The sequence below is a fragment of the Herpailurus yagouaroundi genome, unplaced genomic scaffold (genome assembly GCF_014898765.1).
Source record: "Herpailurus yagouaroundi ecotype Mexico unplaced genomic scaffold, PumYag 186, whole genome shotgun sequence".
NCBI lineage: Eukaryota > Metazoa > Chordata > Mammalia > Carnivora > Felidae > Herpailurus > Herpailurus yagouaroundi.
The window spans coordinates 30,816,592-30,834,660 of record NW_024412417.1 but is presented as its reverse complement, the minus strand read 5'-3'; the positions used below and the strand labels follow the sequence as shown (position 1 = coordinate 30,834,660).

Genomic DNA, 18,069 nt, shown 5'->3' with positions numbered 1-18,069 from the left:
TCCACTTTTCCCGCCACCCAAGACCGAAACTTCTGTGTAGGGAGGACTTTGACACTTGACGCCTGCTCAGAAACTTTTGAGCTACTGGGAAGAAAGGGTTAACACGCGGTAGACCTGTGGCAGATTTTATTTGGAGTCGCTGCCGGCGTTCGGAGGTTCCAGGTGTGCGCGCACACACACACACACACACACACACCCCTCCCAGATATCTCTCCCCAGGGCTGTTACTTAGTAGCCTAAGGGCACCATTTGGCCTCGCTGCAAATTAGTTAAACCGTTTGGGGAGTTTATCGCGAAGAGGGAATCCTTGTAACTCAGACCGGAGCTGAGGGATTTCTGCAAAGCGCGGCCTCCCAGCTCCGTCGCTGGAGGGAAGGAGGGAATCAGGTGGTGGCCAGCCTGTGCGCAGTGCATTTCTCTGCACACGTTAGCAATCAAGTTAATTGAATTCATTGGAGTTTAGAACCGGCCTCTAGCTCAGAGAGGGCTTTGAATGGCCAATTTCTCTTTCTTCCTCTCCCCCTCCCCGCCTCCCGCCCGCCCGCCCGCGCTCCCAGTTCCCTCCCCCCGGGTTCCCCAGTCCGCACCTCCCTTCTCCACTCCCCTCAACCCCCACTCCCTCCTCCGCCCTATTAAAACACCCACCAGCTCCCTTGTTAAGACCCCCTTAAGTTGGAGGAGGCAGAAAGGCAACAACAGCGAGGAAGGAGAAGTCAAGACGTCTGGAAAGAATTACCCAGTCCTGGCTTCCAGCAGCCCATTGAACCAGGGACTTGAACCAGCCCCAGCCAAAGACTTTCTCCCGATTCTGCGCTTCCTGGGTTCTGCTGAGACTTCACCGGGCTTTTCTTGATACGAAAAAGAAAAGAGACTTTCCGTTATCAGGGGAGGGGGAACTGGAGCAAAATAATAATAATAATGATAATAATGATAATAATAATAAAATAAAAATAAAGTTAATTTATTTTTAAAGCACAAATTTTTCTTTTAAGAATTAGACTGAAGTGCAACGGAAATATTAAAAAGAATAGTGGTGAAATTTCCTTTTAAAGTGGGGGTGAACCAAACATTTCAGACTACCCCCCCATCCTTTTTAAATGTTGTTTTTAAATTTTTTATTTTTTTTGGCCGGTCGTCTCAAATTCATCTGATCTCTTATTACCTCAATTTTGGAAACTGCCCGCCACCGACCCTCCGGGACCACACAGACAGTCTGAGGACAACTTTATGACCAAGAGCTGAACAAGGTACGTTACACTGGCGCGATATGGTGAACCAGGAGGGCCCCCGAATAGGCCAGGGAGAGGGAAGAAATTACCCACATAAGTGTTAAAAAATTGTAAAGCTAGTTTTCGACAGAGAAGTTTGAGGTCTGATAATTTCCAACAGACTGAAAATCAGGGAATATTTCAGATCACTGTCAGGCTTGGCAATATAACCCTGGCTTTCCCCATCCCTGCGGCGCTCGGCAGAAATCCGCTGCCTTTCTGGGAACACAGGTAACCTCTCTGCCTGGGAAAGACTGCACGTCCCGAGATGTACTTTTCCACTCCTCATCTTCCGGAGCCGCAGAGGGGCTCCCGGGCTAGGAAACCAGAATTTCCACTGTGCAAGGAAAACGCATTCCGCACAGCCACCCCCCTCCCTTTGCCGGGAGGAAAACCCTGGAACAGCCAGCTCAGTGCCTTTTACTTGTAAGTGGGAAACCCGCTTCTTACTTGGAATGCAAAGGGTTAAAGTGACTTGGGCTCCCAGCTCCAGGGAGCCGAGACCCTCCGAGAAGGAGGGTCCTTCGCCACCTCCTCGCAGCTACCGGCCTCGCTCGGCCACTCCCACTTTCCCGGGCTTCCCGTCCTTTGCACTCCCTGGACCCCAAGGCAGTGTCAGGCTCGGTCTGCCCGGGCTCAGCCCGGCTCCGGAAGCCTTACTTGGGCCAGGGGTCCCGGACACAAGCGGTGGCAGCCGCCGACCCGAGCGGGAGGAGGGCGCGCGAACCTCTGCTCGCCGCCGCCCGGGGGCAGGGCGTGCGTGGGGACCGCGCGCTGCAGCGCAGGCAGCTGCAACGTCCCGGGAGCCAACTCCGACGTGGCACCGAGCACGCTGGCGCTTCTCTTCGCAGCTGCAGCGCGGGGCCGCGCGGGTGGGGGGCTTGGGGGTGCCGTCCCCAGCGCCCGGCCTGGGGAGGGGGGACGGGGGCGCGCGGGAGCTGGGGCTAAGTGGGAGGCGAGCCAGAGGCAGGGTTGGGATGGATAATCAACACCTTGGGCGGAATTGGTCACGCTGGTTCCCGCCCAGCGTGAGCGAGGGCTCCGAAACGGGTCCCCGTGAACTGGAGGGCGGGTCTGAAAGGAGGGTCTGTGCGCGGGCCGGACGGGGAGGCGAGAGAGCACTTCCCCTCCGGCCAGGGAAACGCAGCCGAGGGGAAACGGCGCTGAAAGGATAATTAAGGCTGGAAAGAGGGGCTGGGAGCGGAGAGGCGGTGCCTGGGGAGGAGGGTTTACAAGACCCGGGTCCTATTACACCGGCTTAGGTGCCAGCGCCTCTTTTTCCATCCCCCGAACGCGCGCGCGGAGTACTTGGACTCGGCGACCCTGCGCGCCTCCAGGGCGTACGAGCCGCTGCAGCCGCGCGCCCAGAAGGTGCGTGTAGGAGCCCTGCCGGCCCCTCCCTGCCCGGTTCCCCACGCTTGGGGACCGTTGCAGCCGGGCGTCTCCCGAGCTGCTGCCCAGAAACGCTGCGCTCCAACCCACGTGGCTGGCCTGGGATTGCCTTTGACGTCACACCCTGGGGGGGAGGTGTGACGCAATAGGTCGGGGAGCCCTGATTGGCCGCGAAGGGCTTTCCCGAACTGGAGGGCTGAGTTTATACAGACTCAGCTCAGTACTGAGAGTAAAGTGAAGGGTGTTGGTAGTTGGGCTTTGCTGAGAAACTGAAGTGACTGCCAAGAGGGGGAAAGACTTCGCTGCCCTTTGTAGATTTCAAGCCCCCCCCCTTTTTTTTTTCCCCTCGCAGATTTTTCACTGCAGTGAGGGAGTTTGATAATGTACCTTTGGAAGTGTTAAACAAGATTATAATTGTTTAGAAAGGGTTTTTAACCACTTTTTAAAAGGTCAACACTTATTCAAACACATATGCAGTGACGAAAGGTTTAAAATTAAAATGTGCATTTATATAGAATTGGCTAGGACAAATATTTGTGTCCGTCAAATTATTTGTAGATACTGTTTTAAATTTTACAGAATAGGATTGAAAAGAATACTTAAATTCTAAACTTTTTCTTTTCATACCAATGTGTGCAAATTGACTCATTAATTATATTTTTGCTGCGTTTTTCTAGTTGCTAGATACGATTACAGGAACCACTGAGGTGCTACATTTTTAATGTCCATCATGCCACATCTCAGGTTTTTCCCACTGCTTGGCCCTTTTACGTTTTCAATAAAAGGTTAACTCTTTAACGTGCCTATGTTAGTGTCTATATTATGTCATGTGTGAGTTCGCAATTTTGGAACAAGTATTCAGAATTCTAGGTAAATATTTCTGGATGATAGCATTGTCATGAGAATATCATTACTCCTATTCACATTTTTTTAATTTATGTACTTCCTGAGGGGAATAGAAAACTGTCTTGTAGATACATTGACAAAAGTATATTACCTCAGTTGTTTGTGTTGTACCTGGAACTGACTCTTTACCAGAGAAAGTTATGCAGCTTATAAAAATGAAGTTCTTAAATAGACGATTAGCATCAAATTTGCATGTCACTCTCCACAAAGCAAAGATGTAGTAGGTTAACCTTCCTGGAACACAGGACTTGAGCAGCAAACGAATAAAAAACTTACTAGAAAGTAAGTCAGATTGGAACTAATAACTTTTGGTAGGTTTATAGAATAGCCTTACAGTTTTGAATTTCTTAAACTCTTGTTTTACACATGGTTTCCTTACCAGCTTTCTTTTAAAACAATTTTTTTTTTTTTGACATTTGAAGCACAGACTGATTCATTTAGTATCTGTTATTGGAACTGTGGGGAAAGCCCTTGGGGAGCGATGTGTAGGTCTCCTTTGGCAAAGCTATATTACATTGTCATAGTTTTAAAAATGGAAGTATAGTTCACACACAGTGTTACATTGGTTTCAGGTGTATAACATAGTGACTCAACAAGTCTGCTCTTCATGCTGTGCTCACCACCAGTGTAGCTCCCCCTGCCCCTGGTATCGTACAAACATATTGCAATACCAGGGATTCTGTTCCCTACGCGGTACCTTTTATCCCTGTGGCTTAGTCACACAGTTACATTTTTCAATCTAAGAGCAAGTAGTTTGTTACATTATCAGCATCCTGACTGTTACATAATATGGGAGTGATGAGTTAATGTAATTGGAGAACAGATCATAAACTCCACTGTCTCTTTCTGGGTTCTGTTTTGTTTTTTGGTTGTGTTTTTTTGTTTTTGTTTTTTTTTTTTTGCTTGTTTTTGTTTTTAAATCCACCTTCACTCAGGCTGTGTTCCACTAGGAGCCTGCAAGGACAGAGCCAGTGGCAGCTGGTGCGACAGCTGATTGGGGGAGACAGCTCCCTGTAGAAAAATCACCTCCACCTCAACTTGGTTTTAATCCTTTTCTCTCCAGTGGCAATCTGCCTAGAATAAGTATCGCCCCACGGCATATACCTTAAATTATTCAAGTATATCTCGAATGTCACCAATACATATAGATTTATAGAGTTTGTATATATACTGCCTTGTCCACAACCTGTCTTTCGAATTTGCACCCAAAGTAGGGCTTGGACTCCTGACCCGGAGATCAAGAGCAGCATGGTCTACTGACTGAGTCAGCCAGGCGCCCCTCACAATCTAGAAAAATGTTGTTGGTATAGAAGTCCAAACAAATATAATGAGGTCACACTCTTAAATATTTCTTTAACTTAAATAATAACATATTTACAAAAGAATGCCTCTAAAATGCATCATTTTAGTGAAAACTAAAAAACAAAAACAAGATGCAGTTCACATTTTAATGGAATATTGTCATACAAAAAATATACTCAAAGAAGTCTATAAATAACCACAGTGTAAGGCAAGATAGAAGAGGACCCATAAAAAGTGAAATAATGGCTACTGTTTATTACATGTCTAAAATGTATCAGGCACTGAGTTAGATACTTTATTTTTTTAATGTTTGTTTATTTTTGAGAGACAGACAGAGTGTGAGTGGGGGAGGGCAGAGAGAGAGGGAGACACAGAATTCGAAGCAGGTTCCAGGCTCTGAGCTATCCGCACAGAGCCTCCCATGGGACTCGAACTCATGAACCGCGAGATCATGACCTGAGCCAAAGTCCCATGCTTAACCCACTGAGTCACCCAGGCGCCCCTATTTTATATGCATTATATCTAATGTATATGGGCCAAACCCGCATCAAGAAAATTTTGTAATTAAAGGAATCTTGCTTCAGAAAGGTTGAACAACTCAATCAAAGTCACAGTGTTTAGTGAGGAGTGTGGATGAAATTTAATCCAATAAATCTTGAATATAATGCCCTTGAACTGGACTATGCTGTGGCTGGACTAGTCAAGTTTTCTGAGGGCTTAAATTGAGGAGAAATCACATCTGTGAGAGATCAGGAAGGATTTTGTGAAGAGCCTTGGCACTTGTGGCACATATGGTTACATGGGGTGTTGACCTAAAAGATAGTGTGCCCAAGAGCCAATGGAGGAACTTCGAGAACTAAGATTCCATGCCAAGTTTTGTTTTGTTTTTTGTTTTTTTTTTTTTTGTTTTTGCAAACTTTCTCCCCTCTGCCACACTGAACTCTAGGATGAAGTTTATGGCGGTGAAACTCAACCAATAGGGCAGTTGGGCGAATTGGCATCCTGGGGGTCATGGATCATTGCTGATGGTACAAATGAGGAAGAAATCCGAAACCTACAGCTGTGGGTGCAGACACAGCTGGGGTGACAAGGCCTTTGAAAGGCTTATTGCCTAACCTTGCGAGCTTGGCTCCAGGGTCTCTGCCAGGATCAATGCAGTGGGACTGGAGAGACAAAGGCCAACTTCAAAGCCAGAGAGGGAGAGGAGGTCAGAAGGGGACAAGATGAGGGTCATGTGCTCTAATATGTCCCAGAGGGTAATGTTCTCTAATGTGAAGACTATTGAGAGGCTCCGTTTGGTACTTTTTCGGATTTCTAGTTGAGGACAGTAGCAGAGGCAATATGCATGGAGGAATGCGTATCAATCCAAATAAATCACTGGGGTTTTCTTAGACTTTAACCCAGTGATTGCCAAACTTTGTTGCAATTAGAATCACTTATGGAGATTTGAAAATTACTGATGCCCTGTTAGCACCCCCTACCAATTAACTCTGGATGTTGTAGGAACCGCATATCAGTAATTTTTACAGATCCCCCGAGTTAATTTGGACGTACATCAACATTTGGGAACCACGACTTTTTAACCTTTGCTCACCACCATGGTTTCCTAATCCACTGTTAGCAGGCAAATGTCTACAAGCAAAGAATGTCTTGTAGTATAAAGACGTGGGTTTCCGTGCTCCATGCCAGTGTCACCTGCCTAAGTTAATATTCTTAATTCTGATCTACATATGATTTGAGGCTTAGCACCCCCATCCTCCATACAATGAGTTTAGGGGTAAAGAAAACCTGTGTTCCAGAACCAGTCCTTCTCTTTATGAGATGTGATTTTGAGCAATGCATTTTCTAAACAAATATTCTTTATGTATCTCCTTTTGGCCTTTGAGCCTTTGTATGTGTAAATATCGGCTACAAGTTAAAAAGACACCAACTTGGTCTTCAGTGGATTTGAGAATATAATGAGGAAGAGAGACAAGTGCACTTTATCCCTTAAGTTACTCTTCCTTTACATCAAAACCATTGGTATCCCATTGAAGCTGCAATAAATATATATAGTCCTTACCTACTTACAGTAAGCCTGCAAAAAAGTTGCACTCCCATTTTGCAGATGAGGAACTGAGGCTCAGGAGTAGATACCAAAAATGTACTCTTTGTACTCCTCCTTCAGATTACCATGATGAAGAACATGCCCACATTGCAACCTACATTCATCCTTCTTATAGACACTCAGCTATGGGTGGCTACAATATGAAAATAAAGTTTCCATCCTGTCCCTAAAATGTGAAGTTCAGAGATAATCGATTGTCTAAGGACACATGACTCATTCACAGGAACCCTCTGGTGATTTGCCTGAAGTCAGGTAGCTAATATGAGGCCAAACTTGGGCTTGAACCCATTTCTTCCCAGTCCTGCTAGTCTTTTCCCTATGCCACAGTTAACTAGCAGTGGATTAGAGGGCAGGGGAGTGAGTCAGGCTGATTAGGTAGTTAGTGGGCAGGCAACAAGTGGCAGAGATCTAACATCACTGAGCTCTAGCTGTTGATAATTCTTTTTAGGTACTTAAATGAGTTCTCTCTTTTAAATTAAGAATCTGTTGTGTGAAGTCAGTGGGATTATTTCCATTTTATAGATGAAGAAACTAAAGATGGCAAGTATCATGTGGCTTTCCCAATGTTGCCATGCCATTAAAAGGAAAAGCCAGGAATCTATCCCAATTCAGTCTGGTTCCAGAGGGACCAGGACATATACATACATACACACACACACACACACACACACACACGTTATTAGAGCCGAACGCAAAACAGTATATGGATCAATGCACCATAAATATTGTAAGAGTTCCAGATTTCAAGTAGATAAAAGATGATCTCATTATCCCCCATGACCCACACTTGACCCCTGAATTCATAAGGTTCCTCAAATTGTAACTGACAGTTTCTGGAAACGCTTTTGGAGGGCCATTTGCCTTTTCTCCCTTTATTATCCAAAGGTCTACAGTTGGTCTGGTACTTCTTACAAACCATTACGTTTAGGTAGCTGGGCAAGAGATTATGGAACTTGTCTTTTAAAAAGAAAGAAAAAAAGGGGCACCTGGATGGCTCACTCTGTTAAGCATCTGACTCTTGGTTTCGTCTCAGGTCATGATCTTGCAGTTTCGTGGGTTTGAGCCCCACATCAGGCTCTGTGCTGAGAGTGCAGATCCTGCTTGGGATTCTCTCTCTCTCCTTTCTCTGCCTCTCCCCTCTACTCTCCTCTCTGTGCTCACTCTCTCTCTCTCAAAATAAAAAAACTTAAAAAAATAAAATAATTAAAAGAAAAAGAAAGAAAAAAACCCCTTTAGGATGAGGGGTATTAAGGGTTCAACATATATTCATTGCCACTGCAGTAAAGAAAGGAGAGGGACCCACCCAAGTGCAAAAGGAGTTACTCATTTATTCAAAATATGTTTATTGGATGCCTACTATGCGCCAGCCTCTGTCTTTGGTACAAGAACACACAGTTGATTGAGATAATCAAGTCCCTGTAGCCATAGAACGTACATAGGGCTAGTTAGAAAATCAAGTGTGGTCCGGGGAGAGTGACAGGGAGTGAAGAGAAGGTAGGGTGGAGGAGACATTTTAGAAGAGAATGGTAAGCTGAGACCTCTCTGAAGAGATATCCCTTAGTTCTAACTCTGTAGCCTTTCCCAGATGCTGATGACTAATTTGAATTCACTTCCTCTTTTTCCCCAAATCTAAAACAGAAGGACCACTTTATGAAGCTTTGGGAACTCAGTTCTCACCCCTGCACCCCTTAGTGCCATGGGAGCGGCTGTCATTCTAGCTCATCCCACCTTGCCTTCTGGTTAATAGAAAGAATAGGAGGAAGAAAGGCTCCGATATCCATTGACCTATAGAGTCCTACTTGGGGTATGTGAGCTCACAGCAAGGCTTCTATCTGCTCTGCAGGTGGAACAATGAATGTAACAGTGCCTTTCTTAAGGTAAAGCAGGATTTTGGCTGTAGGCGGTAATAACATGCTGTTGCATAGATGGAACCACCAGCTTTCTCTGGGATAACCCCATTCTCTGTCCCTTTTAGCCGCATCCACGCAGAAAAGTCTAAGAACCCAGAAATCTCTGCGTGTTGACTAATCTTGTATCTGTACCTGAGTGTCAATTCCCCATTTTCCATAATAACGGGAAAAAGAGTTTTCTAACTTGTCCTTGCACAACATGTTTTATTGGCTGGAAACAAAAGGAAGCTGCCTGTTTTGTCATGACAAATCAAATCTATTCAGCGAATATTTACTGAGAGTACTGTAACCTGGCTCTATGCTACCATGCGGATCCTACTTCTGGTTTTGAGACTGTTACTTAAATTCTTAGAGTCTTGGTTTCCTCATCCTATGTGTATGTTATTTGTAACATGAGATTAAGAATACATTTATCACCTAAAGTAGTTAGGATTAAATGGGATCATGCCATTCAATAAGACAGACAATACTTAGCCCACTGCCTGGAACCTAATGAATGGTGAATAAACGTTAGCAGATATAACAACGAGGTCAATGACGATGTTGATGCATAAAGTTACAGGAATTCATTCAGCAAATATTTACTGAATACCACCTGTAAGCCAGGCAGGGTTTTAGGTCCTTGGGGCACATTAGCAAAAGTAGATTTAGAAAAATCTGTTGACTTTGTGGAACTTACATTAGGGTGCATCAATCTATTCTTTACGCTTGGTTTGGCTTAGAATTCTGTGAAGACTCGTACTGGTGAATAATTGGTATCCAATCAAATAGCTTAAAAATCAATTCAAGTTTGATGTGGGCAAAAAAATAATTAAAATAAAATCCAACTTCTATGTTTTACATACTCACGGAAGGTAGATTTTTTTTTATTTTTTTTTTCTTTTTCAACGTTTTTATTTATTTTTGGGACAGAGAGAGACAGAGCATGAACGGGGGAGGGGCAGAGAGAGAGGGAGACACAGAATCGGAAACAGGCTCCAGGCTCCGAGCCATCAGCCCAGAGCCTGACGCGGGGCTCGAACTCCCGGACCGCGAGATCGTGACCTGGCTGAAGTCGGACGCTTAACCGACTGCGCCACCCAGGCGCCCCGGAAGGTAGATTTCTAAGTCATCTCTCTCTTTAGCAGTAAACTCTTAAGCTCCAGGACGGAACTACCGTATTTTCCAATTGAACAATGAAGCCATATGTCTGAGGAGAGTTTGCTTATGAAGCAGAGTATCTGAATTGAGGATTGTCTCAGAAAGTCTCACACATATGGTGCCCATATCTATGCAATTGCCCAGGGGAAATGAGAAAGAAACACACACTGTGTGTCACTCCTTGAGATCAATGTGTTCCCTCCGTAAAGTTGGCTCTGAAAATGTGCCTTTTGCCCTTTGGCCTGTACTGACATATGCTGCATGTGTCTTACCGGGCAATAATACGATACATCTCAGAAATAGAAAGGTTCAGTTTTAACCAGGCTGCTGCAGTGTACTAGCAACTTTTCCCAGGCTTCAAAGGGACATTCTGTAGACTCCTATGATGTAAGAGGGTGTTCCCCCTCCAGCTGTGGCCAGCAGATGCTACGCAAACACTCTCTTTGTCCACGTGTGCTGATAAAAGCAAGGAAAATGTGAATAATGGAAAAGAATGGCAGGCAGTACTTTTGCTGGCTATGGTGATTTTAAACCCAAGCGAAGCACACACTTCAGCTTCTCCCTGGCTGAGCGTTGCAGTCCCCTTGAAATTTTTCACTCTTGTGAGAATGACTCACGTCTTGGAAATGACGAGTTCCAAGTCTGGTGCTCCCAGCACCTTTAGGCATTCGTTAAGGTGCCCGGTGGGAGTTTTCAGCATCCTGTCAGCTGTTTTAATTAACAAGGGATGCTGTGCTCTCTTGCCTCTCACTGGAACTGTTCCCGGCACCGTGAACTTTCCATTCGTGTTGGGGTTCCCTTTATCAGCCTCCCAGGTTACATACTGTGGTGTCCTGTAGAAGTGCTGGAAGGGGAGCACATCTGTGTTTGGTTGTTTTAGCTTCCTTGTTAGCGGATACTTTGTCTATTTTTTATTTTATTTACATCCAAGTGAGTTAGCATATAGTGTGATGTCGGTACTTCAAACTGGATTGTGTTTTGGCTTTTTAAAACCCTCTCAGAAACACTTCGATTTGGCTCCTCACTGCAGCTCTGTGAAGGGTCCCTGACAAATATTATTATCTCCATCCAACAAAAGAAAATAACGTCCACAAGCTAGAATCCTGGTCTCCAGACTGTTCTGCATTACCTCGGGTTGTCTTAGTTAGGGTGAAGTCAACTCCACATTTTATTTTTTTATTTTATTTTATTTTATTTTTTTTAATTTTTTTTTTTTCAACGTTTATTTATTTTTGGGACAGAGAGAGACAGAGCATGAACGGGGGAGGGGCAGAGAGAGAGGGAGACACAGAATCGGAAACAGGCTCCAGGCTCCGAGCCATCAGCCCAGAGCCTGACGCGGGGCTCGAACTCACAGACCGCGAGATCGTGACCTGGCTGAAGTCGGACGCTTATCTGACTGCGCCACCCAGGCGCCCCATCAACTCCACATTTTAAAACACACGGAGATTTGGGGAGAGTGGTGCTCTTGGAGAGACGTGGAAGTTTGTGCCCTTTCCATACCCCCCTTTCAGCTGGCTGCTTCTGAGTAATGTCCTTTTATAATAAACCAGTAATCGAGCGGGTAAGCAGGTTTCCTGAGTTCCGTGAGCCACTCTAGCAAACTAATCAAACCCAATGTGGGCAGGTCTTGGGAACCTCTGATTTAGAGCCAGTTGGTTAGAAGTACAGGTAACAACCTGGGCTTGGGACTGGTGTCTGAAGTTGGGGAGATGAGTGGCAGTCTTGTGGGACTGAACCCTTAACCTGTGGAGTCTGATGCTATTAGGGATGGTGTCAGAATTGAGTTCAATTGTGGGACACCCACTGTTGTCTGGAGAACTGTTTGTTGGGTGAGGAACCTCCTTTCCCTGACACGCTGGAGTTGGGTCCAGGAAAAGTTGGGCCCAAAAGAAAAACGAACTAACAAAAGTCTACCAGGTACCTCTTCTATGTTCAGCCTTGGAGATACTTCAGGAAATACAAAAAAATATATAGTTCTTCTCTACTCTGGTTGTTCAAAACCTTATTCAGAAGATACACAGACCATAGGGAGGAATACAAAATTGGCTGTTATTAAGAGCTGAAATGTGTTTCAGGTCTAACGTATCACAGCTTTTTGTTTTTCAGCTTAGAAGCATCTTTTTATTTTTTGTTTACTTTCTTCTTTTTAAGTTTTTTTGTATTACGGCTTTAAAAGGATGGGAAATTTACCTGTTGAAATGAAGTGCGATGCTCTTTCTTCCTTAACTTATTTTATTATTTTTTTTTAAAGGTTTATTTTTGAGAGAGTGTGTGTGTGTTTGCCCGAGCAATTCGGGGAGGGGCACAGAGAGAGGGAGACAGAGGATCCAAAGCAGGCTCTGCGCTGACAGCAGAGAGCCAGATGTGGGGCTTGAACTCACGAACCGTGAGATCATGGCCTGAGCCGAAATTGGACACTTAACCGACTGAGCCGCCCAGGCTCCCCTAACACATTGTGCTTATCAGTAGAGCCTTGCCACCGTCATCTCATTTGATCCTTGAAACAGCACTCTGAGGTCCACCAGAAGGACATCCGTATCCCTGTTGTGCAAATGAGCAAATTGAGGTGCAGAAAGTCACTTAGCTAGTTAAGTGAGAAAGTGAGGTTGGAGCTCCTGAGTGCTTCTAGTCCAACACTCCCCGTGAAACCATGTGTATAACAAGTATGGGACAAGAGTGGTTAACCAAGAGTATCATTTGATTATATTACAGATGCATTGTGAGAGGTTTCTCTGTATCCTGAGAATAATTGGAACCACACTTTTTGGAGTCTCCCTCCTCCTTGGAATCACAGCTGCTTACATTGTTGGCTACCAGTTTATCCAAACAGATAATTACTATTTCTCTTTTGGACTGTATGGTGCCTTTTTAGCATCACACCTCATCATCCAAAGTCTGTTTGCCTTTTTGGAGCACCGAAAAATGAAAAAATCCTTAGAAACGCCCATTAAATTGAACAAAACCGTTGCTCTTTGCATCGCCGCGTATCAAGAAGATCCAGACTACTTACGAAAATGTTTGCAATCTGTGAAAAGGCTAACCTACCCCGGGATTAAAGTTGTCATGGTCATAGATGGGAACTCAGAAGATGATCTTTACATGATGGACATCTTTAGTGAAGTCATGGGCAGGGACAAATCAGCCACTTATATCTGGAAGAACAACTTCCACGAGAAAGGTCCTGGTGAGACGGATGAGTCACATAAGGAAAGCTCGCAGCATGTCACCCAGTTGGTCTTGTCCAACAAGAGTATTTGCATCATGCAAAAATGGGGTGGAAAAAGAGAAGTCATGTACACGGCCTTCAGAGCACTGGGACGAAGTGTGGATTATGTACAGGTAGGTTTCCGAATTCCTGCCAGGGCAAACATACATTTAAATAAAGCAGCTTTTGTGTCTCTCCAGGCATATGCTATAGCCCATCCTTGTCCCTCTGAACACAGTACTCCTTTCAGTTCATTTGAAAACCGCGTGACTGTTGAAAGCACATTTTGAAAGCGAGGAAAAAAAAAATCTTGTGAAACTGTTAAAGACTATCTACGAAAGTGCTGAACTTACGCGGTGTTATTGGTTGGAAATTGAGATTATTTTGAACAGGAGACCCTTCCTTCCTTCTCTCCCCCTCCCTTACCTTCTCTGCCCCCTTGGTTCTGCCAAGTCAAATCCAACGTCATTTTCCACAGTCTTAAAATCTCCAGACCTTGTACGAAAATAGTGTCTGCCGAGCAGAAGGGTCTTGAGAAAATCTGCAGGCTCAAGGGATGGCTATAAAACGTTTTTCACGGAGACTGGGCAAAATGGGGGTGGTGAGAACAATTTTGATTTAAAAGGGTAAGGCATTCAAAGCTGGGAGACAGAAGGAGAAGGAAAATGAAAAAGGGAGAAAAACAAACACACACAAAAACCCTTCCCAGAGCAAAATCGAAGTAATGTTTATTTCACTCCCCAAACAGCATTACCTCACTCACTGCACTTGACCTTTGAAAGCATTTGTGATGGTGTTTGCTTGCATGAAAATGAGACAGGCTGTGTCTGTCATTAATTCCCTGACTGCTCTGCTTGCTCCAGGATTTCTCCCCTCCTCGTTCTCACTGAAGCTTTCTTTAGAATGTTAGTAGGGTCCCTGTGAGTTTTCTAAACTGCAATTTTCTTGCAGATACTTCAGTTAAATTTTGGCCATGATGATACGGAGAAGGGAGAAATGTCTGCAGTTTAAGAGAATCCATTGGGACACTCTCCCAATCTCCAATCAGTGAAATCCGACTTTTCGGAAGACCCATCATATACTTTAGGGTCCCTGATTGTCACAAGGTCATGCCCAGTGGGATGGCATGCTCTGTGTGATTGGGGGAGAATGGGCACCGGCTTCAGAGTCAGCTGGATGACCCGCCTGGAGCAGGACCACCTTTCCAAGCCTCAGTTTCATGGAGAGAATAAGCCAGTCTCACAAAGGGTTTGAGATTACCACGGGGTTAATTCTGGTTACTATCTGAGGAGTTTTGAGGCATTTTTCCCCCTCAGTTGGTACCAATCTGCATATTAATCTCTTCTAGCGAGTTGATAGAGTTTCATTCCCAAGTTTCTCCTAATTTCTAGAATGTTCACAATCGAGGTACTTTTAGTTAACTCAGGACATTTTTATGTATTTTCATAGTGTAACTTCAGGCCCAGATAGAGGATGAAATGATCCTTTTAAAGGAAGTGATGGGATGGCTGGGGAATTTACAGAGGGTTTGAAGACTGAAGCCGAAAATGAAGAAACATGTTTTGATATTTCACCTTTAATTCTAGTTAAAACAATTGCTACATTTGTCGTTTCTAATCAAGATGTCATTGTGTGGGTTTTCTTTTTTCTTCTCTCTTTTTTTTTTAAGCCTGTTCCTCCCAAAGCCGCTTCTTCCATCATTCCTGTGTTGAACTTTGTTTGTATCCTTGACAACTTGACATTGTGCCTGACCAGGACAAAATAATACAAGCTATGGAACGTTAGCCTGGGCTCCTTGCTAGAACCCTAATCAGGCTTGAGAACTTTCCTTCCATCAGGCTGAGGCCTCCAAATAGACTAACCTGAGCACCAGCTGTTAACTGGGTCCTAAATCCTGCTAGAATCCTCCATCCATTCCAAATGTTCAAGGGGACTGACACAAGAGTAGAAAACCATTTGGCATTCTGAAATCAGGTGACTCCATCCTGCCATTCCTCATCAAAATCCCCAATTTTTAACCCTGTGTGTTCTATAAAAGTGGAAACATTATAACAGTCAAACCAGTACGTTCTCACCATCCATTCTGACTGACCCAGGGTCTGAGAGTTGCAAAGCAGAAGCCACAGAAAGACCAAGGAGAGAGGTTCAAGGATGTTGGCTACTAAGCTTACAAGTGACTGAATGTGGAGAGCAGATTGGCTACCGAAGGAAGGAAGTAAAGTTTAGGTGCTCATACACAAGAGAGAATGGGGGCTGGGGCAGAAATAGGACCATCTGCTCACATCCTTGCTACCCTGACTGAAGACAATGCTTAGCTGGGCAGAGATGGCTCCGATGATTGTTTTTCTCAGATGCGGCTGAATCTTTGCACTGGCTAGTTCTCTTCACTTCATCTTTTTTTTTTTTTTTTTAAGTTTATTTATTTGAGAGAGAGAGAGAGAGAGAGACAGAGAGAGAGAGACAGAGAGAGAGAGAGAGAGAGAGCGCGCGCAAGAGCGCATGCATGCGGGGGAGGGGGAAACCCAAGCAGGCTTTGCGCTGTCCGTGCCGATCCCAATGCGGGGCGCTATCTCAGAATCATGAGTCGAAATCAGGAGTCCAACGCTTAATGGACTGAGCCACCCAGGCGCCCCTCCATGACCCTTTTAGCAGGAGAAAAGGAAGACTAAATTATTCAAAATAGTAGAGTTGACCCTTGTTATTCATGGAGTCTGTACTTGTAAATTACCCTCCTCATTAAAATATAGTTGTAACCCCCAAATCAGTACTTGGCTGTGCTTTTGTGATCATTTTGAGACGTGCAGAACAGCAAGAAATTTGATTCACCTGATGTTCATGTTCCCAACTGAGGTCAAAGAAGACTGTGCTCTGCCTTTTTCAGCTTTTATACTGTAAACAAGTAACTTCTTCATAATGTATTTAGTATCATGTTTTTCACATTGTTGTGCTTTTTGTTGGTGATGTAGCTGTTTAAAATGCCCCCCCAAGTGTAGTGCTGAAGTGCTTGCTGTCTAGTGTTCCTGAGCACAAAGCTATGATTGCCTTATGGAGAAAATGTATTTCTTAGGTGGGCTTTGTTCAGGCATCAGGTACAGTACCTTTGGCCCTAAATTCACTGTTAATGATTCAAATACATATAGTAAGATGTATTTAAATGGGAACACAAATAACACAGTTATTTATTAGGTATTGATTTATTAGGTATTGATTTATTAGGTATTTATTAGGTATTGATCAGTAGACAAAGATGTGACCAGAGCCTCAGAGGAACCTAACCTTATATTTCTGCTAGAAGCCATTTTTTTTTTTTTTTTTTTTTTTTTTTTGGTGTTCTCTACATCAGTGTTCATGGAAACTTTGTGGAACATAACTACCCTGAATCATGAGAATTGACAAGTATGTATGTAGTATTTGCTTGGTTCCCGTATTGTATGGGAAGCCTGAACTATTCTGAGGGCCAATGTTGAGAATGTTCTATGTCTTTTTATATCATTCATTTTAGAGGATAAGATTGGAGCACAGTGAAATAGGAATGGGACATCTGAATTCCAGACTTGAATCTGTTGTTTCCTTGCTATGGGCCTCAGCTGGTAGAACAGATGATCTCTGAGATCATTCCCAGCTCGGAACTCTAACTCAGTACAGGTTTTTTTTGTTTTTGTTTTTTTGTTTGTTTTTCAGTACAGTTTTAATTTCTCTGACATTTTTAACAGTTACTATCATATTTTTCACTTATTTGGTTTACTTTTTTAAGATTTTATTTTCAAGTAATCTCTACAGGCAACGTGGGGCTCGAACTCACAACTCTGAGATCAAGAGTCACACCCTCCACCGACTGAACCAGCCAGACGTCCCTCACTTTGATTTTTAGTACGCCCTTTCCCCCCAATTTGGGCTCTTGAATGTAAGCCCTGAGTTAAATGCTACCATTATGGGACTTCTGATTCCCTTCTTTAGAATGAGAATTCCAGCCATTTGGAATAAGGGTGTTTCTTGGCTTCAGCCTTAGAGGTGACAACATTTGGTTTCCCACGTTCCCAGCTGTCTTGTCACCTTTGTTTTACACCTTCTATGACTTTCACTCATGTTTAAGCCTTCCTAAAAAGAAAAGAGAATGACCAAATGACTCCTTTTTTAACCTTAATGTTTTGAATAGATTCTAGGTTGACCAAAGTCAGTAAGTATTTTACAACAACTTGGGTAATTCATTCTCCCAAGGAAGGTATATATCTTCCTAATTCTTTTTTTTTTTTTTTTTTAATTTTTTTTTTCAACGTTTATTTATTTTTGGGACAGAGAGAGACAGAGCATGAACGGGGGAGGGGCAGAGAGAGAGGGAGACACAGAATCGGAAACAGGCTCCAGGCTCTGAGCCGTCAGCCCAGAGCCTGACGCGGGGCTCGAACTCACGGAGCGCGAGATCGTGACCTGGCTGAAGTCGGACGCTTAACCGACTGCGCCACCCAGGCGCCCCTATATCTTCCTAATTCTTTTAAAAAAGAGCAACAGAGAAGGGCCAAATTGCTTAGATGTCTATGATACAGAGGCTTTCCACTGGATGGATTTGAGATCCTTTGTCATAAACTCAATTGGTGTAGGAGAGGGTAATCTTCCTTATCCTGCCTCCTTCTCACAAAAAGAATGATTATTTTTTCATTGAGGGTATTTTTTTTTTTCTGGAATGGTTTTACTGCTAAATTTCAAAGTGTGTTTTTAACTCTAAAATTCTTAAATTTTATGATTTTTGTATTTGCCACTGAATCCGAGGCTGGTAAATTTAGCTATAGACTTACTTGTAAATTCCATTTACCCAAAATCCAAGTAAATAGAAAATCA

At 44.0% G+C, this 18,069-nt stretch overlaps 1 protein-coding gene across 1 annotated transcript in view; it reads left to right on the top strand.

Annotated features, from left to right (window-relative positions):
* Positions 1 to 573: 573 nt before the first annotated feature.
* HAS2 (hyaluronan synthase 2) overlaps positions 574 to 18,069 on the top strand; it is a 30,185-nt gene continuing 12,689 nt past the window's right edge. Inside the window, exons 1-2 of the mRNA XM_040494336.1 lie at positions 574 to 1,247; positions 12,741 to 13,367. Of these exons, the coding sequence (XP_040350270.1) occupies positions 12,741 to 13,367 (627 nt within the window). The 5' untranslated portion in view covers positions 574 to 1,247. The remainder of the gene's footprint in view (positions 1,248 to 12,740; positions 13,368 to 18,069) is intronic.